At 39.2% G+C, this 26,507-nt stretch overlaps 2 protein-coding genes across 2 annotated transcripts; one reads left to right on the plus strand and one right to left on the minus strand.

Annotated features, from left to right (window-relative positions):
- Window positions 1–12,727: 12,727 nt before the first annotated feature.
- Window positions 12,728–15,004, plus strand: LOC142523956 (uncharacterized). The gene is made up of 6 exons (XM_075627687.1): window positions 12,728–12,751; window positions 13,416–13,589; window positions 13,682–13,774; window positions 13,876–13,983; window positions 14,148–14,216; window positions 14,711–15,004. The coding sequence occupies exons 1-6, from the start codon at window positions 12,728–12,730 to the stop codon at window positions 14,783–14,785; spliced, it is 543 nt and encodes a 180-aa protein (XP_075483802.1). The 3' UTR covers window positions 14,786–15,004.
- A 5,397-nt stretch (window positions 15,005–20,401) lies between these two features.
- Window positions 20,402–22,559, minus strand: LOC142523957 (uncharacterized). The gene is made up of 2 exons (XM_075627689.1): window positions 21,629–22,559; window positions 20,402–21,084 (listed from the first exon to the last, which is right to left on the minus strand). Exons 1-2 carry the CDS (start codon window positions 22,557–22,559, stop codon window positions 20,402–20,404), a joined length of 1,614 nt encoding a protein of 537 aa, XP_075483804.1.
- Between the last annotated feature and the right edge of the window lie 3,948 nt (window positions 22,560–26,507).

Below are 26,507 nucleotides of genomic sequence, written 5' to 3' on the forward strand. Positions count from 1 at the left end.
ATGAGGGCTGGAGAAACTATGAATGAATTTGATGAACGATTCAGCAGCCTCGTCAATGAACTCTCAGCTCTTGGGAAAGACTTTGGCAATAGAGAAATTGCAATAAAGGTAATGAGAGGTCTACCCAGAGAATGAGATGTCAAAACAATGGCAATGAGAGCTTCCAAGGATCTCAACAAGTTAGAACTACACGACTTGTTCTCGGATTTAAAGGCATATGAGTTTGAACTTGAAGTTCAAAGTGGAGAAGAGCCCTTAGCAAATCCACCAACCAAAGCTCTCGCAGCTACTGTTAACTCTACTACTACAGTTGCTCCAAGTTCATCTTCTGCTACTGCTTTAGAGAACACTTCTGAGAGAAGTGCTGAACAGATAAGCAATGACGCAATGTCATTATTTGTTAAGAAATTTTCCAGATTTGTGAGAAAGAATCATAGAACATTTCAAAGTCCCAACCGCAATTTCAAAAAGGAATCATCACCTAGTGATATGGCATGCTTTAACTGTGGAAAAGTTGGACACTTCATTGCTGATTGTCCAAAACCAAAGAAGGATGACCAGAGGAAGAAGGGTGTCAAACGCAATGATATAAAGACCAGAAGAGACAGGAAGGCAATGGTTGCAGAAGAAAGTAAGTCCAAATGGGCAGACTCAAGTTCTGAATCTTCTGGTTCTGAAAGCCATTCGAGTGAAAGTGATGAAGATGAGATCAAATGTCTGATGGCAAATACTGAGTCAATCTCGACATCCGGAGAGGTATTTGACTTTGACTCTGATGAATTTACACGCAATGATTTAGTCAAAGCATTACACGACATGGTAGAAGAGTATTCTAGACTTTCTCAATCGTTCGAGGAAGTTAAGATCGAAAATCAGGACTTAAAAGATCAGAACAGTAAGTTAACTTGCTTGCAAGTAGACAACTGTAATGATTTACAAGTTGAGATGAGTAAATTAAAAACGGAGAATGAAAGAGCAAAAGCAGAATACCAGAAGATGCTTTCTGAAAACCAGAAGTTATCACTACTGGTAAATGTTTGGAACAAGTCCTCTATTTCACTGGAAAAGATGCAAGAATTACAAAAAAAATCTGGAGACAGGAGTGGTCTCGGATTTTGTAATAATGAAGGCACTTCTGAAACGAATACTAAGCCAAAACTGGATATGTGCAAAGGGAAGTATATTCACTTTGTGAAATCCAGTGTGGTACAGAAACCAGAAGTACCTACTGTTTCAGTAGAAAGGAATGTAAATCAGATGAACAAAAGGATGCATTATGGTCTGGGTTATGTTGAACCTAAGGAAAAAGTTGACCAAAGTTCTAGAATCAGAAGAGGATTCAACTCAGGAAGACAACCTCCTATGAAGGTTAAAAACTACCAGTACTACAATTCTAGACCTGTTCAGAAGAGATACATGCTAGACAACAGAAACAGAAGGGAAGAACAACATACTAAGATGCACAATGTTAGAAACAACAGACCCTCTGTTGCACACACCTCCATGGATACCCGAAGTATAAAAATTATACAAATGTGGGTTCCAAAGGGACTAATAAGGCTTGGACCCAAATAGATTGGGTACCAGATACTAAAATTTGTGCTTGCAGGAACAGGTGAAGAAAACTAAGATCAGTAGCTCAACGTGGTATTTGGACAGTGGATGCTCAAGACATATGACTGGACAGAAAAGTCTGCTATCAGAAGTAGTAAGTTGTGCTGGACCAGAGATAACCAGCATAACTAGACATTCACATTCCAGAACCAGCAGCTGATACTCCAGAACCAGTAGCTGACATTCCAGAACCAGCAGTCGATACTCCAAAACAATCTACTGTTTTATATGAAGACAATCTAAATCCTTTTATTTGGAGAAAATCTCATCCTCCATCTTTGGTAATTGGAAATCCAGCAGCTCCACTAAGGACTAGAAGACAGATGATAAATGAATACATGCATGCTGCTTTTATTTCTCAAGATGAACTAAAGAAGATTGAAGAAGCTCTTCTGGATCCCAGTTGGATAGAAGCTATGCAAGAAGAGCTGAATCAATTTGAGAGGAATAAAGTTTGGTTTCTAGTACCTAGACCTTCTCACCAAGCTGTCATTGGAACTCGGTGGGTATTCAGAAACAAACTAAATGAGGAAGGAACAGTTGTAAGAAACAAAGCAAGACTGGTTGCACAAGGATTCAGACAAGAAGAAGGAATAGACTATGATGAAACCTTTGCACCAGTAGCTAGGCTCGAAGATATCAGAATATTCTTAGCCTTTGCTGCTTTCAAAAACTTCAAAGTATATCAAATTGATGTAAAGAGTGCGTTTCTTAATGGTCTACTACAAGAGGAAGTCTATGTTGAACAGCCTCCAGGTTTTTCTAATCATTTGTTACCAAATCATGTTTTTAAATTATATAAAGCATTGTATGGTCTGAAACAAGCACCTAGGGCTTGGTACGACAAACTTTCACAATTTCTCATTAATCATGGTTTCACCGTTGGTACTGTAGATAAGACTTTGTTTACCTTAGCCAAAAACAAACACATATTGTTAGTTCAGATTTATGTTGATGATATCATATTTGGGTCAACTAACCCCAAATTATGTGCAAAGTTTGCTAAGTTAATGCAGGACCAGTTCGAGATGAGCATGATGGGAGAATTAACATTTTTCTTAGGACTTCAAATCAAGCAACTTGATACTGGAATCTTCATAAACCAAACTAAGTATACAAAGGAACTACTGAAAAAGTTTGGGATGGAAGCATGTGTTGCTGCTTCCACTCCTATGAGCTCATCTACTAAACTTGATAAAGATGAAGGGGGAATTTCAGTAGAGGTAACTGAGTATCGTGGTTTGATTGGTTCATTGTTATACCTTACTGCCAGTAGACCAGATATCATGTTTGCTGTTTGCATTTGTGCTAGATTTCAATCAAACCCTAAACAATCACATTACATTGCTGGTAAAAGAATTTTAAAATATCTTAAGGGTACTCAAAATATAGGCCTCTGGTATCCCAATGACTCGTCGTTTAATCTTATTGGATACTCAGATGCTGATTATGCAGGATGTAAACTGGATAGAAAAAGCACAAGTGGTTTTTGTCAATTTCTTGGTGATAGGTTGATCTCCTGGTTTAGCAAAAAGCAGACTTCCATAGCCACGTCTACTGCAGAAGCTGAATATCTTGCTGCTGGAAGCTGTTGTTCTCAAATACTTTGGATACAGCAACAACTCAAAAACTATGGAGTTCAAGCCTCTGAATCACCAATATTTTGTCACAATACCAGTGCAATTGCTATATCACATAATCCAGTACTCCATTCCAGAACTAAGCACATTGATATCAGACATCATTTTATTCGAGATCATGTGCAAAAGAAGAACATTCGTCTGGAATACATTCCTACTGATCAGCAAGCAGCAGACATTTTTACAAAACCTCTGCCTGAGAATAAGTTTTCTTACTTTCGAAATACACTTGGATTAATAGATTTAACTTGATTATTTATCATCATCTGATATTATGGCTTAACTTTTCCTCTGTTTATTCAGTTTTTAATTTTGCAGAAGGTAAAAGCTGAACGATAGAAATAATCAGTAGACATAAAATTTCATTAAAAATAATAGAAGCGGGGGCGTACATTTCTCACTTCTTTTTTAACGTACTCCCTCCAGAATGCCAACCAAGTGGTCAGTTCTCCGATGGAGGTACGTAGAAACTCCTCTGAAAAAGCAATCTTTTTCAGAGTCTTTTGCTCCCTTAAGAGCATGAGAAGGTAGACGCCATCATCGGAGACGACGTCTGCACTATCAGCACTATGGAGACGTCGATAATATTTCTTCATCATTAACAACTCCTTGGTGGAAGATGCTCGCCCACTCTCGAAAGAGGACTTAAGCTCCTGGATTTTAGTCCAGGTAGCAATTGTCTTCTTCATCACTTTGTCTTCTATTGCTTTCTTTCTTGCAGCGGTCACCTCCCTCATAAACTCATCAGCCAAATCAGGACTATTATCTCTTGCCATTTCTCTTAAAGATTGATTATCTGGTTTACCCCATGTTCATATTTATAGATGAAAATCAGGCACCAAAGCTCGAGAAAGTCTTGACTACAGTAGATATATATATGAAACATCCCATATCAGGCTATCATCGGTTCAGTTACCAAGTATTTTAATTTAATAATTGCACTAATTTAGGTAGAACATTATTCTTATCTTCTGTGATTTTGTGTCAGATGCAGAAAGTATTTTGTCTCATTAACAAAACAAGGCCTTCTTCAGTTTCCAGTAGAAGCTATCATAAGACGACTTACTTCCTTCTGAACTTAATCATTTATTCATTTTATTCTTCTAACATTGAGTTGTTTGCAGAAAGGAATAAAGGAACATCAAGTACTTCAACTGAAATTTCATTAGAAATTTTCCAGTACATTAAACAAAGTGAAAGTTACAGAAATCTCAAGACAATCGAAACTTCTTCTGAAATTCTAGACTAATCAAGCTCATGTCTTCAGTAATATCAGCAGCTTGTAGTATTCTTGCAAAGTACATCAGCAGAAGAAGGGCAATATAGATGATATTAGCATTATCGATCCACCAGCACTCTCTTATTGCATTAGCATGCTTCTGGAAGGGATCGATGCTACATATCAATCTCAATGAAAGCAAACAATCTTTTTGATTGTTAATATTACAACTCCAGGAGTATGATCCAAGGATCATTATGTGCAGAACGACTTTTTCCAACATCTTCTTAGAAATCGCAGCAAGCTGTCTTCTGAACATTCTTGCTTCGGCTTCCGGATCAGTTGTTACCTCTTCTTTCATTTGATTTTTATGTTTACTTAACCTTGTTTAACCCTTGCAGGTATTTATAGTGATATTCAAAGGAGATAAGGATCCTTGCGACTGTTCAAATTCAACGGTTTAAATTGAAAGATTGCCAAGAGTCGTTTAGTATTTAATATCCATTACTACTGCATTAATTGAGGGGGAACATCTTTATGGCATTTATAATAGAAACTGATTTGTCTTTTCGATAAAACAGTATACCTGCCAGAAGTTGTTAAAGTGCCGCATTTGTTTCAGCATCTTATCCACTTCCAGTAGATATTATCATAAAATGACAAATCAGCTTCTGTTTATTTAGCAACCGCCTCGGAAAGCCCGCCAATTTTTCAAAATATTTTAAAATGAGTAGAGTAACTGACACTTTTGTCTCTCTCTCTTCTAACATATCGACACGTGTCCCTATGTTCACTGACGGCTGTATATTTTGCTTTATCCGTTCATTTTTTTACTACGCTTTACGAACTCAGATTATTTCCTTGTCTCTACTGCTTTTTCGCATCTACTGCTAACATACTTCTATTCTCTTTCAAATTTAGAAATGGCTGCAGCATATACGTTGAATGCTTATCAGGTGAATTTTGCTTCTGTTCTCACTATTAAGGATGAGAATCTTGTCAAGATGTTCAAATCATTGGAAAAGTCCGGGCTTCAAATATTCTTGGAATCACCTGCTGTTATATACAAGTCTGTTCTTCTGGATTTCTATGCCAAAGCAGAAGTTGTGGAAGGCAAGATTACCTATACACAGGGAGATGCATCGATTTCTATTGATGCTGCACTTCTGGGTTCCACTTTATTCCTACCGATTTCTGGCCTTTCCGAGCTCTCGGACATTTCAAAGGAAGACATGTCCATCGCCTTGACAAATTTTTGAGCCACTGGAGAAGAACTTTCACCCTCTTGCTTCAAAAAGATATTGAAAATTGAGTACCAGGTACTCGGTGATATAGTAGCAAAAGCCTTGTTAGTTAAGGCTGGAACCTTTGACAAACTAACAAAAGAAAAGGTTCAAGTGATGGTGGCCATCACATCAGAAAAGAAAGTGGATTGGGGACGTTTTCTGTTTCGCATTATGAAGGATATGATTCTCAGGAAAAGTACTGGATTTGCTGTGCAAATCAGTAAGATGTTGAAAGATGCTGGTTTTCCTGGAACAGCAGAAGAGGATGGCTCTTCGGTAACAATGACTGATGCTGATAGCGTGCTTGCTTTAAGGTCAAAGCTAACCGTTGGTGAGTTTGTGGCCATTAAGAAGGAAATTGGAGAATCTCAAATTGTGGGGCAGAAGAAAATTAAACGAAAAGGGTTGTGGTCTTGTCTGATTCTGACAAAACAGAATCTGGAGAATCAGCAGCACCCACTCAGCAAGCTTCACTGCCTCCCACCCCAGCTAAGAAGAAGTCTTGCACAACAATCTGCATCAAGAAAACAGCGGTTCTGTCTGAACTGGAGAATGTTCCTCTCCGCCAAGTTTTTCCATCTGTTGTTTCATCCACCAAAGCCAAACCAATTGAATCAGGGCCCTCACCTGCTCAAAGCTTCAGACCAACTTCTGGTGTGGTCATTAAAGAATCTGCTACTGGTTCTTCAGCTTTTAAACCAGTAGTCTCTACTACTTCTGAAAAAGGGAAAGAAAAGATTACTGAGTTGTCTCAGTCACCGGTGGCAACATCAACCATTTAAACAGCAATAAATCTACATCTGGAAGAAGTTGAAATCTCAACCAGAGAAGATATGAAATTTTTTGATGATTGGCTTAAGGTACGTGTCTACCACCCAATCACATTTTTGAAAACTACTGGTGTTTATGCTCAAACAGTAGAAAATGAGAAAAATGTTTTTGATGCTGCCGGGACACGAAATGTGATAGAAGCTATAAATCGTCGCAATTACATTCTGGAAAAATTCAAAATGCAGAAGATGGACACTGTTATGAAAATCTTAAAGTCAAATTTTGACTCTGCAAGTCCTACTGCTTTTCATGACCAGAATGTCATTCAAATTTTGTCGGAGCAGCTGACAATTCTTTCTGAACAAACTGCTAATAAGGAAAAGGCCTTTTCTCGGCCTCCAAAGTTCAGTCTCACTTCTGTCTCCGCAATTTTGAAGAATCAGACAGTTGAGGAACCGACCAAAGCTTCTCCTGAAGTCAAGGTCTCTAGTACTCCTGCACCTCAAGAAGTTCCTACTCAATCATCCTCTCTGATTTCTGTTCATGATCTGGCATCGGTTGATGAGGTGATCGAATCGATTGTGCAGACTCAAGCAGCACAAGATGACACAATGCCCGTTACTTCTACCTCTGTTGATCATCCTCCAGTCCAATCCATCCCAGAATCTGCAACTGCTACTGTTACGGCTACTGCTTCTTCATCTCTTCCAGAGCTTGAGCATTTTTCAGAAGCTCATCAAGCTGAAATGGAAACTTTGTTGCATACTTCACCCTCTTTTGTTGAGCCACAAGCTGTATCTGTACCTGCTGCTGTTTTGCAGCAACCAGACGAAGGGCCAACAGATCAATCTACTTCTTCAGAAGGACCTTCTGCTGAACCAGAACCAGCTGTTATCACTCAAGCAGAAGTTGCACAATCTACTGCTCTTATTATTCCTTCTCTGCAGTCTCCTGAGGGCATCGCCAGAATGGAAGACATTAAGCAACGATTGCTTGCAAAAACCCCTTCACCAGTTGTGGAACCATTTGATTTAGAGTTTCAGATTGATAATCTACAAAAGGAGCTACAGAATCTTTCTGATATAGTCAAGCGGCTATCTCGTGAGAATGCCGTAGAAATCAGTGGTGCTCAGTTTTTCCGAGACCGTATGTCCAAGGAAATACATAAAACGGCGGAATCTGTACATAAAATGAATGCTGAAACCATTGTTTTTCGACAAGCTATATCCAAAGTTCCAGTCAGCTCATGATTGCTCAATCTGACATACTTACCCGGCTCACCGAGCATGATGGTCTTTTTCGCTCAATCTCTACCACCATGGACCTAATGGATGCCAAGATCGATTCTCAATCTCAATCTCTCACCGCTCTAAATGATCGAGTTTCTAATCAGGCTCCATATCTGGAGATGTTGACTAATGGCATTCACAACTTATCTGGGCGAATGGATGACTTAATTGCTAGGGTCATTGCCGATGATGCCAAAAAGGGGGAAGAAGATAGAACTAGAGATAGAACTGGAGCGAGTAGCAGCAGACCTCATTCTTCTGGAAGGGATCAAAATCCAGATGAAGCTACTTTCAGAGATATTGAAACAAATTAGTTTTATTTTCTTGTCTTAACTAATTTGTGCTTTACGTGATTTTTCTGGATAATAACTGTTTTTATCTGCTTCGTAATCTGTTTTATCTATTCATCTTAACGTCTAAGGAACATCTAGGTTTTGGCATCACCACAAAGGGGGAAATTGTTAGACTTAAATTTGTTGTGGAGATGCTAGTAAAAGTGGAGATGCTAGTAAAAACCAGTAGATGCTGGCTTAGTACAAAACCAGTAGATGTAAAATAGCAGAAAAACAGAAGCACTTGTAGCACTTGTCAAGTACTGTTTCTTAGCTAAAACCAGAACTAGAAGGATACAAAATTCGAAATATACACTAACAGAATCTTGCGTATCTCAAAGTCTCTAAATATTACCGTTGATCTATTAACGTGATACCAGCATTTATTGCTTCATTAAATGCCATTAAATGCTATACAAGAACATTTAAGACGATATACCATTTTTGGTATGAACTGCGACTGATTACTTTTGATGTATTCTGCAGGGTCCATTTTAAGCAATAAAGCTGAACCACCAAAAAGAAAAGAACCGTTCAGTTTTTGAACGTTGAATAGAGCCTATATATGGAGATGAAGGATTTCGTGAAGTAGCACGTAGCATTGAACAAAAATCTGAATTGAAAAACATCATTCGAGCATTGTTAGAACTTTCAGTTATCTAAAGAGCTCAAACACTGAAAAAGCAGCACACGCTTCATTGCATACTCTTGATCATTGAGATCATATTGTGCTAGCTATTTTTCGTTATATCTTCTCAAGCTATTCACTTCACTATTTCATTGATAGAAGAATTTGTAACTGGAAAAGAGCCTTTTCCAGAACTTAAGATCATTCAAGAAGTTGAGTTGTAAAGCTAAGAGTTTCAATAGGTGAAGGGTAAGTCCTGTTGATGTGGGTGTGTACAATTGTTGTGCTGTATTCACCAAAGTCTTTTAGTGATACCTTCTGGAAACAGAAGAAGGGGAGACGTAGAAGATTCATCTTCGAACTTCCAGAAACAAACCTTGTGCTATCTACTGCTTTTCGGCTTTATTATTTTTCACCCACTAACCAACAGATCGTTTTCCGCACATTATCTTGTGATCTGCTGGTCTTTATACTTGAACAAGAATCGTTAAAATCTCTAACAGGATTTTAGCACATCATTCGAAAGAATTTAATAAGTTGGCCGTTGAGTTTATTAAACCCCCCCTTCTAAACTCAACCAGATCCTCAACAATTTTATCTATTTTTCTCCCCAAAATCTTCACCATGCTCTCCACGCCGTCTTCTCAACGGCGTACATTAAAAGGAAAAAAAATTATTTAAAAGGAAAAAAATCTAATTTTTTGTAACATTTTACTTCGACAGAGTAGTTTTGATGAAGTAAAACGTTAAAAAAACTTTAAAATTTATATTTAGTGAAGTAAAAAAATAACTATACTTGACTTTTAATTTCCCTTAATTACTTTGTAAAAGATGAACCGATAGTTAATTTTTAATCTCCCTCGATTTTAAATTGTAGCGCCTAAAATCTGGAATAGCCACTAGACCCAAATTAAAAAAAAAACAAAATAACATTTTAAAGATTTAATTTAATTTGAAAGGGAGATTAAAACTATAAGTTTATTTACTGAATTAAAATACACTTTTTAAATTTAGTCTAACAACTGTAAAACTCTAAAATATACACATATAGGTCCAAAACCCATGTATATAGGTCCAAAACCCACCCCACAACTCTTATAAACCTTCGCTTCAGCAGCCTCGCTACACTTCCTTCACTTTCAGCCTCCCTCGACCTCAGCAACTGCCCTTCAGGTATGACATTTTTGAGTGTTTGCTTCGGATTTATGCTGATTTATGCATCAGATTTTTGCTTCGGATGTATGCTGATTTCTCGATGATTGTTACTGCTTGTGGTATATGTTTTGAAGGGCATCGATTTTGGGTGTTTCCAGATTTCCTTTTTTGTGTAACTTCTGGTTTCTCATATTGTTGCATGGTTTCGTTTTTGTTGCTCGTTTAATTTTTGTAACTTCCTTCCAATTAATTTTGCTGCCGGTTTGTCGATGGCGTCGATTTGTTGCTAGCGTCGATTTCAATCTATTTATCGTTACATTTTTTGGGATTTTGTCGATTTGTTGCGGGATTCGATTTCAATCTATTTATCGTTTCGATTTTTTGTTGCTGGTTTGTTGCTGGCGTCGATTTCAGTCTCAGATTTTGGTCCATTATTTACTAGTACTGCTATGTGGGATGGAAAGAATAGCTTTACATGTTTGTTGTCTAATATCAGTAGTGGAGCTCCTTGTAAATCCTCATATCGGAGAAGATATTTACCTTGTAGATCCTTGTTTATATAAAAAACACGAGACAAAATCATATGTTACACTTGGTGCTCCAAACCGTGCAACACTCTGCTCAAACAAACTCCGTTTACACAATTTATTTCAAATTAAACTCATTAAACATCATGGATGAATAAAATACAATTAATCATTAATAAAACATTTGATCAATCAATTTTTTTAATTAAAAATATCATATATTATTTTAATCATTTATCGTGTTTATAACATGCCTTTTTTTTTAAAAAAAAAGATGAATCAAGTGTTTTTATCAATGAATAAATTATATTTTGTTCATCCATTATATTTAGTGCGTTTAATTTTTAATAATTTGTGCAAGAGTAGGTCTCTTGTGAGACGGTCTCATGAATTTTTATCTGTGAGACGTGTTAAACCTACCTTCACAATAAAAAGTAATATCTTAGCATAAAAAGTAATACTTTTTCATGGATGACCCAAATAAAATATCTGTCTCACAAAATACGACCCGTGAGACCGTCTAACACAAGTCTTTGTCTTTGTGCAAACATAACTTGTATGAGCAAAATACAGTAAGGTTTGGAGCACCAAGTATAGAAGAGAATTTCGTCCCAAAAAACACTCCTTTTAGATTATAAAATACTGAATTTTCATTTAATAATTTGTGCAAGAGTAGGTATCTTGTGAGACGATCTCACGAATCTTTATCTGTGAGACTGGTTAACCCTACTTTCACAATAAAAAGTAATATCTTAGCATAAAAAGTAATACTTTTTCATGGATGACCCAAATAAGAGATCTGTCTCACAAAATACGACTCGTAAGACCGTCTAACACAAGTTTTTATCTTTGTGCAAACATAACTTGTATGAGCAAAATGCAATAAAGTTTGGAGCACCAAGTTTAGAAGAGAATTTCGTCCCAAAAAACACTCCTGTCAGATTATAAAATACTGAATTTTCATTTAATAAAAATAACATGAAAATTTGTTTCCACATATTTGTAACTCAAATCGAATTTCCGTAATTTTTAAAATTACTAGGAAAACACTTATTTATACTTTTAAATTTATAAAAAAAATTAGGATATATATACAATATCTCTTTCACTTTTCAAAAATTTAAAATTACTAAAATATTTTCTTATCTATACTTTTAAATATCAAAAAACGGTAGACTCCACCTGTATCACATACAGTTTCCAAAATTTATAAAAAATAATCAATTCAATTTAAAGATATGCACACGGGGAGGATCGTGTGCGTTGATGGCTAGTTTATAATTCAGATATCCTTTACAGTTTCATTTACAAAGCTGAAGAACCAAAATTAAAGAGTGAATGACAGAGATTTTGATTATCATTGACAGTCATAGATCTGCAAATTATGATAACTAATACAATGCCAAGTTACAGTTTTCTACAAATATACCCCAAATGAGCCATATTAAAAATTCTTAGAGAAATCCCATAATATATATAGTTTTGATATGATGTTAACTCATTGTGTCGACTAAGTGTCACCATTGAGGTAACACTCATCTATTATATATGCAATTTTGATATGTTTCATAATATGTAATAGATGAGTGTCACCTCAACGATGGAAACGGTTGATGAACATCATAAAAAAATTATATATATTTGAAGGACTAAAAGAGAGAGTAGTTTTAGAAGGTGTAAACTTGCATCCCTTGATAGAATAGGTATAAACGGACGTAGCTCTTGTTGTATATCACTACGAACTTTCTTCGATCTACTAATCCGGTCCACGACTGAAATATTTATTCATCTTCTAACTTGCACTAGAAAGTATAGAAGATCTTTTCCGTAGAGATAGAACACACAGAAGAAATCGACCCAATACCTCTTAATTAAGGTGGCCGAAACTTCTTGCAACAGCAACGAAAATCTCGAGAGCAACACCTCTTAATTTGGAAGAGCCAAAAAATTCTTGCATAAAAGCTTTTCTGCCATTTTATTATCAAATAAAAATAAAAAATTTGATACTCACGGGAAATTTAGGGTCCGATTCCAGCAAGTGTCACTAGTCCAGACGCATGTTTCGAAATTACCCTGAGCCTGAAATCACGAATAAGACTGTTAGAAGGGGGCCAGGAGGGTATCCTGGCATAGCTTCTCCGACGCTCAAGTCAGAGACTGAGGTTATAAGTGGATAGCAGCTAAGGATGCTGCTGAAAAATAATATAGTGAATGAATGAATTAAACACTCGAACTTGATATTTATAGGGAAATACTTGGGTCCGTGATGGGCCTTGCACCTTGGTTGGGGGTGGGCCAGGGGTCCCACATCTGGTTTGGGCTAACCCTGGGTCCACATCTGGTTTGGGCTAACCCTAGTGGGCCCATCTATGGGGTATCACCAGTCTCCCCCTCCCGAGTCAAACTGAATCGCAGGTTCGAAGTTCAATAAATGTGTTGTCCTCGGTTTACAAGGCGCAAGTTTTGCATTTTTCCTTTGCTTCTCATTAGTATCCACAGGTTTGGAAACATATCAAATCACGATCATGTTCCGAATGGATAGATTTGGTCTGAGCTTCCTCTATAAATAGAGATCCCTCCTCCTTTCATTTTCATTTATCTCCCACAGAATTTACCTCTCACCTCATTCACCAGCTCTCCCCCGCCTACTCCTCATCCTCATTTTCGCCCGCTTGCCCACGCGTCACCACGCCACATCCCCTCGCAGCGCCGCCCTTCGTCCCTTTGCACACTCGCCAGCACACCTCACCCCTCGCCCTGCACCACCATGCTCACACCTCCCCACTCGCACCCTCGCCTTGCCATACTTCCTCTCGCCCCTCGCAGCGTCGCCCGTGCTTCACTCTCCTCGCCCAGCACAGCCCTTCACCCTTGCTTGTCTTGCCACAAGCCGCACCCTCGCCCCAGGCCTCACAGCCCTTCAATTGTTATGCCACGTAGGATTATCATAATAGAGAACTAAGGAGACAATTGCTGCTCACATAATCAACAGATTCCGTGACAAATCTTCTTATGATGCCCTTATACATCTAGCTAATCAGTATCCTTGGTTTCAGATTATTGATGCCAAAGTTCACCAACTGGATTTTTTGCTTGAACGTATCTTTTTATCTTTGAAGGAAATAACGGTAACCCTCCTCCATGGTCAATGACTTTATATTATTGGTTTAATAAGTTTACAATGAAATAAAAGATGATCTAATATTTGCTTACATGGCAGCCAGATCCACTGATTGAGGCCTTGGAGGCTGTTGTTGGCGATCATGATTCCTTAGGTGATGAACTTGAAGCAGTACAGGAAAATTCAGCAGAGGTTGTTATATCTAAATGCTTCATAATAGAAGAAATATTTTGATTTCATAAGTTGCATCTCTGAGTCGAGATGAGAAAATCCTGACATTTTATATTTATTAGTGGACCGATGTTGAATCTCTCATCAAAGAATTGCTGCAATTTGAAGGAATACAATCTGTATCGAAAGGTCGGTATTTTTTGAGCCCAGGTTTTGCTCCGACTTTTCAGGTAAGATACCAATATATTTGTCTGCCTTCCAGATTTTTTTGCCCAAATTTTGTTGCACAGCTGATATGTCAAAGAAATTCTCATAGCTGCAATGGAAAATGGTGATAGCTTACCTTTGTGGGTTTGCATACTGGAATCAAATTCTTATTATTAAATTCTTGTAGGTTTACATGGCGTCTATGTTCGAGAATCAATACAAGCTACTCGCTCGGGCTGGAAATAGGGTACAGGAGGTAAAACATTCCTAACTCCATTTATTTGCAGCTTGTTTGTTGATCAAATGAATACAATGAACTTTTTATTTATTCAAAAGAGAGACATTATGTATCACAATGTTTTCTGGACTTGAACAAAGGAATCGGAATTAACTTTTTTGTTGTGTATGTCAGCGTGTGTCGTTGTGGGGTTGGAGGGAGGTGGTAGGCATTGTGAGAAACATTTTCTTGTATAACATGTATACTTTGCTTCACAAGAGTCGAGTAAAGCTTAATTGTTGTCATCTTTGAGCTGGTTCAATGAGCTATAGCAATAGTCTAGCTAGAATGAGTAGTCAATATCGAGCGAGCACTTGAACCTAATTCATGAAGTCGCTTGATTAGCTGTCGCTTGTTCCGAACCACTTGAGTCATTCTTGATGCAACAGTGGTTTCCATTGCTTGCATTCCTATATACAGCCATAATAAAACCAAACTGACAAACGCGTATATATGTGCATGGACTTTGGCAGGTTATTGTGGAAACTTCACTGGACAAAGAAGAGCTGAAATCTGCAATCCTCACAAGCACCAACAGGGTGGAGTGATCAAAGTTCCAGGCTCCATATTATACATTAAAGAAAATGAAATAATATTGCTGTGTTCTTTGAAACCTCCAGTTGTTGGAATGATGATCGAAATATGTGGAGATGTCGAAGGTTTTATCTTATCCATTCGGTTTTTTGTGGTTAGAATCGAGCAATTTTTTAGGTAAATGTACCTCGTATGTATTCTATTAAATCCGAAGGTTTATTTCCTTATTTTAATCAATTAGTACTTAAGACAAAGAAATAGAGATATAATCACTGAACATAGCCCTATTAAAAAAAACATAATTAAAACATTTGAAATATTTAGAACTTAATCGCATCTTGATATGTAATTTATTTAAACATAACTAATTTTTATGGAGGTATATATGGAATATATATAGGTGCATGGCCATTTACAAGCAATAGTGTTCACAATAACAAAAGACTTCATCAATCCCAGGGAATTGGTCACAATATGGATATGGATTAAGATCCGTATAGTAATCATAGCATAATTGTATGCATCGAGCTTCGCTCAAAGTCTTTCCACATACTCCCAATGTAACGTCTACTCGTTATAAAATACGGAACTATTTTTTTTTTTTTTGAGCTCCCATTTTAAAAATTAACATTTAAAATGATCATATTTATTTATCAATGAAAATATCACAGTTAAAAATAACCAACATCGACGTAAACGTAAATTAGTAAAAATCATGAAAATCCTCTACGTAAATAAAATATTTAACTCCTCTCCAAAAATCATCACTCAAAATGCGGAAAAACGCGCGGTTCTCGGGTTATGTCACCTCACCAAGACTGCCTACTCAGAGTTCAGCACCTCGTGTCTCCTGCTCAAAATGCTCACCTGCATCACACACGCCTAGTGAGTCTAAAGACTCAACACACCTGTACCAGTAATAACAAGTACATATACGTAGCACACAGCAGTGAAAAATAGCATAATCAACATACATTTCATGAGCTTAAAAACATGAATATAAGCGTGTCGTGTAAAATGGTAACGTGTCAAAACATGTCTCATCATGTTATCATATCATATGCGTAACTGTAACTTGTCCAAAACATGGTAATAGCATGTATCATCGTATCAGCATATACATGTTAAAATCTTAATTTGAATTCCGTTCATTAGCTGTGACTTTCGTATCATCATGTCATCATGTCAGTCGATGGATCCATCTACGTGTAACTGCGGTACCCGGCGGCGAGGGTCATCAGCGACGGCATTACCCGCCCACTGAGCCCGGGCCTTACATGTCATCGTGTCATCGTGTTAGTCACAACTAAATCACTTCCTTCAAAACGTGTCATCATATTCATCACTTAAATAAAAGTATGCATATACATAATTTTTCATTTAAACCAAGCATGCACCGTATTTATCATAATTGCGTAAAAATTTTAAACATGATGCATAAACATTTAAAATATCATAATTTGTGCTCAGGGCGCTGCCATGACCAAAATCTCACCCCGGGCGCAAAATGACCATTTTGCCCCTGGAAACCCAAAAATTTTCGTTTCAACCCTGAACCTCTAAAATTGACCCGAAGCTTACGAAACTCCTTAAAATATCCCAAAACATAATTAAAAGTATTCCTAGACGTAAACTCGAGCTCATAATACAACTTAACCGATTCGTTTCAAAACTTGAACCGGGGTCCCGGTTTTAACCCGAATTGAACCGAAACTAAACCAAATTTTCCCAAACTTAACCCATCCTTAAAACACACTCTAACAGCCCCTAATCTCCCCAAAATCAGCCCCTTAACCCACGGCTAAACCTGCTGTATTAAATGGTTTTCTCGGCCACCCTTCCTTTGAGCAATCACTAACCTACTCATGGCCCAACCCCTCACACATCGGTCCTCCCCTACAGCACCACCTGTCCAGCCCTCAAGACACACTATTAGAACCTTAGTGACTCATCTAAACTAAACCAAACTCAAAGAAAATACTGCACACTAAACGTAGGACCCGATCGCCCCTCTTGCTCCAAACTCTCGGCTCTCCACTCGTACACGTCCAGCCGATTTCTAAACCCCATGCCAGCGACTTGACAACACCAGCAACCTCTAGATACTCAAGAACCGCGGCCCCTCGCACCAGGAAATCAGTAGAAAGAAAGAAAACGTGAGAAAGAAAATGAAACATGAGAGTTTTCATGTAAAGTTCCTTCAAAGATATTAGCATGACATAGATCATAAGCTTTTCATAAAATACTGAAATTTACAGCGAATATATGGCGTGTATGAAGCAGAAATAAATGATACATGCGTGCCTTATGATGCGTGGAAGAACAAGAATGACTCGAGGGAGCCGCAGATTTTTTTCTTTGCAACAAGAAGCCAAAAACGTGGCCTTCAGCTGGTGCTTTCTCTGAAACCGAGGGGGAGGAAATTTTGAGTGGGGGTGTCGGCTGCTGAGAGGTGCAAAGTGGCTAGGTTTAGGGTTAAGGGTGCATTATATAACAATTAAATGACTAATTAACCTATTAATGGGCCCTAATATTATTTTAAAGATTTAAAACCAATATTTAAGCTCAACAAGCCTAAAAGTAGGCCCATTAAATCCCAATGCACTCCTGAAAAATATTTCGTGTTGAAAAGATTTTGAAAATATTAACCGAACTATTAAAAAGTCCCCCGATTCGATAAATTTTGCGTACTGTAAAAACTAAAACACTGCGGTTAAAAATACCCAAATAAAATCCCATTTTTGAAAAATACACTTAAAATGTTTTAAAATTAATATATAAAATAAATCGTGTAATAAAATAATTTTCCTGAGAAATCTCCGGACTCTGATCCTCGATCGAACGTGAAATGCACCTATAAACCCTAATGCATGAACTTTTAAAATTTCATGAATTAAATCCTATCATGCATGAATTATGCATAAAATAATTAAGCACATTTAAAAATAAAAATTCTAGATTGCATGCACTTAGGTTACGCTAATTAAATTCCTGGACCTTACAACTCTCCCCCCCTTAAACAAAATTTCGTCCTCGAAATTAGAACGTACCGAATAACTCCGGATAGCGACTCCTCATCTCGGTCTCTGTCTCCCACGTGGCCTCCTCCTCGGAGTGATTCAGCCACTTGACTTTGACCATCTGGATCACCTTATTTCGGAGCCTTTTTTCCTGTCTGTCCAGAATCTGCGTAGGTCTCTCCTCAAATGATAAGTGCGGTGTCAGCTGAAGTGGCTCATAGTTAAGCACATGTGAAGGATTCGACATGTACTTCCACATCATGGAGACGTGGAACACGTTATGAACTCCCACCAGATTCGGCGGTATAGCAACTCTGTATGCGAGTGTCCCAACTCTCTCTAGGATCTCGAATGGTCCGATGAATCTAGGGCTGAGCTTGCCCTTCTTCCCGAACCTCATCACACCCTTCATCGGTGCTACTTTCACGAAAACATGATCCCCTACTGCGAACTCTAGATCTCGTCGTCTCTGATCAGCATAACTCTTCTGACGGCTCTGTGCAGTCCTCATCCTGTCTCTAATCTTGGCCACTAGATCTGCTGTCTGTCTGACAATATCTGGGCCCAATTCTGCTCGCTCGCCTACTTCATCCCAATATACTGGCGACCTACACTTCCTCTCGTACAGTGCCTCGTATGGAGCCATACCTATCGATGCCTGATAACTGTTGTTGTATGTGAACTCCACAAGAGTTAACTTCGGCTCCCAGCTGCCCTGGAAGTCGATCATGCAAGCTCGGAGTAGATCCTCAAGAATCTGTATCACCCTCTCTGACTGACCGTCTATCTGAGGATGAAAAGCGATACTGAACAGTAGCTTCGTACCCAATGCCTGGTGAAGACTCTTCCAGAATGCAGACGTAAATCTCGGATCTCTGTCTGACACGATAGACACCGGGATCCCATGCAGCCTGACAATCTCTCTGATGTACAGTTCTGCGTACTGAGTCATGGTGAATGTCTTCCTGATCGGTAAGAAATGAACAGACTTGGTGAGCCGATCAACAATCACCTAGATGGCATTGTATCCTCCAGTAATCCTCGGAAGGCCTGTCACGAAATCCATAGTAATATTCTCCCATTTCCACTCGGGAATAGGGAGTGGTCTCAGCTTCCCTGCAGGTCTCTGATGCTCTGCCTTGACCTGCTGACATGTCAAACACTCGGAGACAAACCGCATGATATCCCTCTTCATGCCCGGCCACCAGTACAGTGACTGCAGATCCTTATACATCTTCGTACTCCCTGGATGGATGGAATACGGAGTGCTGTGGGCCTCACTCAGAATATCTGCTCGAAGAGAATCACTGTCAGGAACCCATAGGCGGTCCCTATATCTGACTATGCCATCCACAACTGCATACAGTCTCTGGCCTTTAGTCTCGTCTCTCTGTCTCCACTTCTGTAGCTGCTCATCAGAGGTCTGCCCAGCTCGGATTCTGTCCCTCAGAGTCAGCTGTACTGTCAGAGTAGCAAGATTCGGGGCCTCGCCCCTGGCATAAACTGCAAGCTCAAACCTCTGAATCTCAGCCTGTAGCGGGCTCTGCATTGACAGATGGGCAATCACTACGTGCTTCCTGCTCAGAGCGTCTGCGACCACATTAGCCTTACCCGAATGGTAGCTAATGTCACAATCATAATCCTTAACCAGCTCAAGCCACCTCCTCTGTCGCATATTCAGTTCGTTCTGAGTGAAGAAGTACTTCAGGCTTTTATGATCTGTGAAAATACTGCACTTCTCCCCATACAGATAGTGTCTCCAGATCTTCAGGGCAAATACCACTGCTGCTAGCTCGAGGTCATGAGTCGGATAATTCTTCTCATGAACCTTCAGCTGTCTGGACGCATAGGCTATCACTCTGTCCTGCTGCATCAGAACTGCGCCCAAACCAAGCTTTGATGCATCTGTATATACTACAAACTCTCCCTGCCCTGATGGCATAGCTAGCACTGGCGCTGTGGTCAAGGCCTGCTTCACTCTGTCAAAGCTCTCCTGGCACTCTGGTCCCCAAACAAACTTGGCGTTCTTCTTCGTCAAAGCGGTCAGAGGCACCGTCCGTAATAGAAGAGAAGCCCTGGATGAACTTCCTGTAATAACCTGCCAATCCCAAGAAACTGCGGATCTCTGTTACGCTCTTCGGAATTGGCCAATCTTTGACTGCCTCAACTTTGCTGGGGTCGACCTCTATGCCATCCTGAGATACGATGTGGCCCAAAAATGCCACTCTGTCGAGCCAGAACTCACACTTGTTGAACTTGGCATACAGTCGTCTGTCCTCAGATGATGACTGTGCTCCTCCCTGCTCTTCGAATAGATTAGGATATCGTCAATGAACACTATGACAAACTGATCCAAGAATGGCTGGAATACGCGATTCATGAGATTCATGAAGATCGCTGGCGCGTTCGTCAAACCGAAGGACATCACCAAGAACTCATAGTGCCCATAACGCGTCCGGAAAGCTGTCTTATGCACATCTGACTCTCTCACCTTCAGCTGGTGGTATCCGGATCGAAGGTCTATCTTGGAGAACACTGAGGCTCCCTGAAGCTGATCAAATAAGTCTTCGATCCTAGGTAATGGATATTTATTCTTCACTGTAACCCTGTTCAGCTCTCGGTAGTCAATGCACAGACGCATGCTGCCATCCTTATTCTTAACAAATAGCACTGGCGCGCCCATGGAGAAAAACTAGGGCGAACGAAACCCTTATCCAGAAGATCCTGAATCTGATCCTTGAGCTCTTTCATCTCTGCAGGCGCTAATCGGTAGGGCGCCTTAGATATCGGCACTGTCCCTGGCATGAGCTCAATAGAGAATTTCACCTCTCGGTCTGGTGGAATGCCTGAAACGTCGTCAGGGAACACGCTGGAGAACTCGCCGACCACATCTACATCCTCCAGCCTCTGACTGACTGGCTCCGACACTGATACTATGCTGGCTAAGAATGCCTGACATCCTATCTTAATAAGCTTCCTTGCACACATGCAGGAAATGACGTGCGGGAACTGCTGATGCCAAGCTGCCTCAAATACAAACGGCATCCCACTTGGAGGTCTAACAGACACTGACCTCTGGCGGAAATCTATGACTGCTCCATGAGAAGAGAGCCAGTCCATGCCCAGTATGATATAAACTCTGGCAGCGATAGTACTATCAGATCTGCCCGTACTGCTTTCTGCTGTAATCTGAGCTCCAATCCTCGCACTATTCGGGATGTGAACATCTGATCCCCGGATGGAATCGATACCCTGAATCCTGAATCCATCGCTACTGGTATGATCCCTAGTTGCTTCACGAAAGATTCAGATATAAACGAATGCGTAGCCCCTGAGTCTAGCAATGCATGCGTGGCTACACCTGCAATATATATCCTCCCTGCGACAAATCATACCATCATGTCTAATATTGTTGAACAATAAGGATTCCTTATCGGCAGTTAACCCAAAATTCTCAAAAATTCGAAATTCACCCTCAGAAAAGTCAAAAATTGCAAATTAGCCCCGTTAAAGTTCGAAAATTGTACCATGCCCCTTCAAATTTTCGAAAACTGCAAAAAGACCCTAATCTCCTATTCGAATTTAACCCCAAAATCAACGAAATATCGAAAATTAACATCAAATTACTCCTCAAAATTGCATAAGTTCGAAAATGATCTCAAACTAGGTAGAACATGCATCCTAATTCTTTCTATGTTAACGATCCCAATAGTCAAATCGCATAATGATCAAACAATTACAGGCAATCAAAATTATAAACAATTAGACTTAATCGTAAAAGTTACCAATGATCAGCGTAGAGTCGGGCTCCGCCTCAGCCTCCTCGGCGTGCATTACATATGCCCTGCCTGGTGGTGGGACCCTTGTTCCGAGGGCAATCTGCAGCCTTATGCCCCTCTTGTTTGCATATGAAGCACCTGTAGGTGCCTCGCATGCATTTGTCGTAATGATATTTGCCGCACTGTGGGCATGGTGGTCCCCCCTCCTGTCTAGGAGCCCCTGGTGCCTGGGGTGGTCTCTGCTGTCCCTGCTGTCTAGATGGCCCTGAAAACTGCTTCTTATGTGGCTGTGCACTGGACTGAGTCTGATGCCGCTTCCGCTGCATCTCCAAATCTATGTCTCGCAATGCCTGCTCTGCCTGAAAAGCGCAAGCAGTGGCCTCATCATAACTCGCCGGCCTCATCAGCATGACGTCACGGCGGAGTGTGGGTCTCAGTCCATCCAGGAAATGCCTCAGCTTCTGGGCGGCATCCCCTGCTATCATGGGCACAAAGTGATAGCCCCTGTCAAACTTGCGGATGAACTCCGCCACTGATAAATCTGTCTGCCTGAGGCTCATAAACTCTCTCGTCAGGCGGCCCCTGACGTCAGCTGGGAAATACTTCCCGAAAAACATCTCCCTGAATCTGGCCCATGTCAGAGTAGCCACATCTACTGCATGTGCGACTCCCTCCCACCACAGGGACGCATCGTCCCTCAGCATATAGATGGCGCACCTGGCCCGATCGCCATCCCTCACCCCCAGATAATCAAAATGCAACTCTAACGACTTGATCCATCCCTCTGCAACAAACGGATCAGTAGTACCCCCGAACTCCTTCGGGTTGAGCCTACGGAACTGCTCAAAGATGTCAGTCTGCTGTCTACGAGCCTGTTGCACCTGCTCCAAAAGTCTGGCCATACCCTCTAAGACTCGGGTAGCTGGGTCCCCTGGCGGTGGTGGTGGAGGACCCCTGCCACCCTCTGGAATATCGTCTACCCTGACCATCCTAGGCTCACGTCTGGGAGGCATATCTGAATAAAGTCCAATCAACACGTAACCCATCATGCAATTAATCTAGTTTTGAAATTAAAGAACTTTAAATCGTAAAACAGTTAAACATAAGCAGTAACTCATCATAATGCATAAATCATGAAATCATGCAGGTGCTAACAATAAATCATTTTAAACAGTAAAATCGTAAAGCTCACAGAATTGAGGCTTTGAAGACTGAGTGGCAGAAGCTGGCGGTGGCATAACCCTATACAGGACCCTTGCTCTGATACCAACTGTAACGACTACTCGTTTTAAAATGCGGAACTATTTTTTTTTTTGAGCTCCCATTTTAAAAATTAACATTTAAAATGATCATATTTATTTATCAATGAAAATATCACAGTTAAAAATAACCAACATCGACGTAAACGTAAATGAGTAAAAATCATGAAAATCCTCTACGTAAATAAAATGTTTAACTCCTCTCCAAAAACCATCACTCAAAATGCGGAAAAACGCGCGATCCTCGGGTTATGTCACCTCACCAAGACTGCCTACTCAGAGTTCAGCACCTCCTATCTCCTGCTCAAAATGCTCACCTACATCACACACGCCTAGTGAGTCTAAAGACTCAACACACCTGTTGTACCAGTAATAACAAGTACATATACGTAGCACACAGCAGTGAAAAATAGCATAATCAACATACATTTCATGAGCTTAAAAACATGAACATAAGCGTGTCGTGTAAAATGGTAACGTGTCAAAACATGTCTCATCATGTTATCATATCATATGCGTAACTGTAACTGGTCCAAAACATGGTAATAGCATGTATCATCGTATCAGCATATACATGTTAAAATCTTAATTTGAATTCCGTTCATTAGCTGTGACTTTCGTATCATCATGTCATCATGTCAGTCGATGGATCCATCTACGTGTAACCGCGGTACCCGGCGGCGAGGGTCATCAGCGACGGCATTACCCGCCCACTGAGCCCGGGCCTTACATGTCATCGTGTCATCGTGTCATCGTGTTAGTCACAACTAAATCACTTCCTTCAAAACGTGTCATCATATTCATCACTTAAATAAAAGTATGCATATACATAATTTTTCATTTAAACCAAGCATGCACCGTATTTATCATAATTGCGTAAAAATTTTAAACATGATGCATAAACATTTAAAATATCATAATTTGTGCTCAGGGCGCTGCCATGACCAAAATCTCACCCCGGGCGCAAAATGACCATTTTGCCCCTGGAAACCCAAAAATTTTCGTTTCAACCCTGAACCTCTAAAATTGACCTGAAGCTTACGGAACTCCTTAAAATATCCCAAAACATAATTAAAAGTATTCCTAGACGTAAACTCGAGCTCATAATACAACTTAACCGATTCGTTTCAAAACTTGGACCGGGGTCCCGGTTTTAACCCGAATTGAACCGAAACTAAACCAAATTTTCCCAAACTTAACCCATCCTTAAAACACACTCTAACAGCCCCTAATCTCCCCAAAATCAGCCCCTTAACCCACGGCTAAACCTGCTGTATTAAAGGGTTTTCTCGGCCACCCTTCCTTTGAGCAATCACCAACCTACTCATGGCCCAACCTCTCACACATCGGTCCTCCCCTACAGCACCACCTGTCCAGCCCTCAAGACACACTATTAGAACCTTAGTGACTCATCTAAACTAAACCAAACTCAAAGAAAATACTGCACACTAAACGTAGGACCCGATCGCCCCTCTTGCTCCAAACTCTCGGCTCTCCACTCGTACACGTCCAGCCGATTTCTAAACCCCATGCCAGCAACTTGACACCACCAGCAACCTCTAGATACTCAAGAACCGCGGCCCCTCGCACCAGGAAATCAGTAGAAAGAAAGAAAACGTGAGAAAGAAAATGAAACATGCAAGTTTTCATGTAAAGTTCCTTCAAAGATATTAGCATGACATAGATCATAAGCTTTTCATAAAATACTGAAATTTACAGCGAATATATGGCGTGTATGAAGCAGAAATAAATGATACATGCGTGCCTTATGATGCGTGGAAGAACAAGAATGACTCGAGGGAGCCGCAGATTTTTTTCTTTGCAACAAGAAGCCAAAAACGTGGCCTTCAGCTGGTGCTTTCTCTGAAACCGAGGGGGAGGAAATTTTGAGTGGGGGTGTCGGCTGCTGAGAGGTGCAAAGTGGCTAGGTTTAGGGTTAAGGGTGCATTATATAACAATTAAATGACTAATTAACCTATTAATGGGCCCTAATATTATTTTAAAGATTTAAAACCAATATTTAAGCTCAACAAGCCTAAAAGTAGGCCCATTAAATCCCAACGCACTCCTGAAAAATATTTCGTGTTGAAAAGATTTTGAAAATATTAACCGAACTATTAAAAAGTCCCCCGATTCGATAAATTTTGCGTACTGTAAAAACTAAAACACTGCGGTTAAAAATACCCAAATAAAATCTCATTTTTGAAAAATACACTTAAAATATTTTAAAATTAATATATAAAATAAATCGTGTAATAAAATAATTTTCCTGAGAAATCTCCGGACTCTGATCCTCGATCGAACGTGAAATGCACCTATAAACCCTAATGCATGAACTTTTAAAATTTCATGAATTAAATCCTATCATGCATGAATTATGCATAAAATAATTAAGCACATTTAAAAATAAAAATCCTAGATTGCTTGCACTTAGGTTACGCTAATTAAATTCCTGGACCTTACACCCAATATACTCACACACGTATAAGGATACGTTGTTCTTCGGGCGAGTGCAGGTGAAATATCAATTTTATGCTTTGAGCTATGCAGTATGGGGTATTCACCTACGTATATACATCATAATAAGTAATAGACGATATGCTGATGGTGGATGATATAATTAAGAAGATTCAGATTCACGTCTTTCGATCCATACCGATTTCAAACGATATGGTGCATGTCTTGTTATAGTCCATGTATTGTTGTAGTTCTAATTAAGTTCTAGTTTTTGATTTGTTATGTTATTTGTGTGTTTCCTGGGAATGCCCAGTGTAGTTATAACGCACACTTTTTACCTTTTTTTAATGAAAGTAATTTTTGTTATATATATAAAAAATAATAGACGATGATGCTAATATTATTAGGTTCTTGTTTGGAGTTGTATAGGTGCTCAATTGTCTTTTAGTAGCTACGTTTTCTTGTAGTGATAGAAGATCTGTCTCGCAAAATTGAATCATGAGACCGTATCACGAGAGTTTTTGTGAAAAAAAATTAGGATATATATTTCCAAATACTATACTTTCAAATATCGTTAGAGCGTGAAAATTTCATGTTATCTTTATGATAATATTTCAACATAAAAACTTTTTGTGAAACTTTCTCATGAGTCAATTTTGTGAGACAGATATTCTCTTTCAGTAAATCATGAAAAAATATTCTTTTTTTATTGTAAATATGGATATAATTGATATCGTCTCACAAAAGACCTACTCTGAATAAATTTGCTACATATTTTATTTATGTTAAGAAGAAAGAATAATAAATAAATTTGCTCAAATTTGGAGAGGTGAGTGTGGTGAAATTTCTACCTGAAGCAAGAATGAAGGCTAGAGAAAGGAATAAACTTAGAGACTTGTTGGCCATGTAGATAGTAAACAAATTAAGATTATTTTAATATTTTTAAAACTTTGATAGATTCTAGGCTCCAAAATTCTCATGTTATATAGTGGCATGGGCTCTATTAATGGAGTAACTTTGATGATTTACATAATTTATTATATTTTGCTAATTTGGTATAATAAAAAAAAGTAAATAAAAGTCGCATTTAACCGTGCGGAAATTTATATTAAATGATTGCGTGGAATTAAGCAAACGTAATCTAATTCTTGTATCATAGCAATATATATATTTGGTTATCTCAATCATTTTTTTTAACTATGATTTAAAAATAATGAATTA

The sequence above is a fragment of the Primulina tabacum genome, chromosome 14 (genome assembly GCF_025594145.1).
Source record: "Primulina tabacum isolate GXHZ01 chromosome 14, ASM2559414v2, whole genome shotgun sequence".
Taxonomy (NCBI): Eukaryota; Viridiplantae; Streptophyta; class Magnoliopsida; order Lamiales; family Gesneriaceae; genus Primulina; species Primulina tabacum.

Bases quoted from the DNA above. Each gene is read 5' to 3' on its own strand.
- LOC142523956 (XM_075627687.1), top strand. From the start codon at position 12,728: ATGGGCCTTGCACCTTGGTTGGGG. The intron at 13,984-14,147 runs GTAAGATACCAA...AAATTCTTGTAG, and splicing joins GTTTTGCTCCGACTTTTCAG to GTTTACATGGCGTCTATGTT. The intron at 14,217-14,710 runs GTAAAACATTCC...GGACTTTGGCAG, and splicing joins CTGGAAATAGGGTACAGGAG to GTTATTGTGGAAACTTCACT.
- LOC142523957 (XM_075627689.1), bottom strand. From the start codon at position 22,559: ATGGTCAGGGTAGACGATATTCCAGAGGGTGGCAGGGGTCCTCCACCA. The intron at 21,085-21,628 runs GTAATGCACGCC...TCTTTCGTGAAG, and splicing joins CACCACCAGGCAGGGCATAT to CAACTAGGGATCATACCAGT.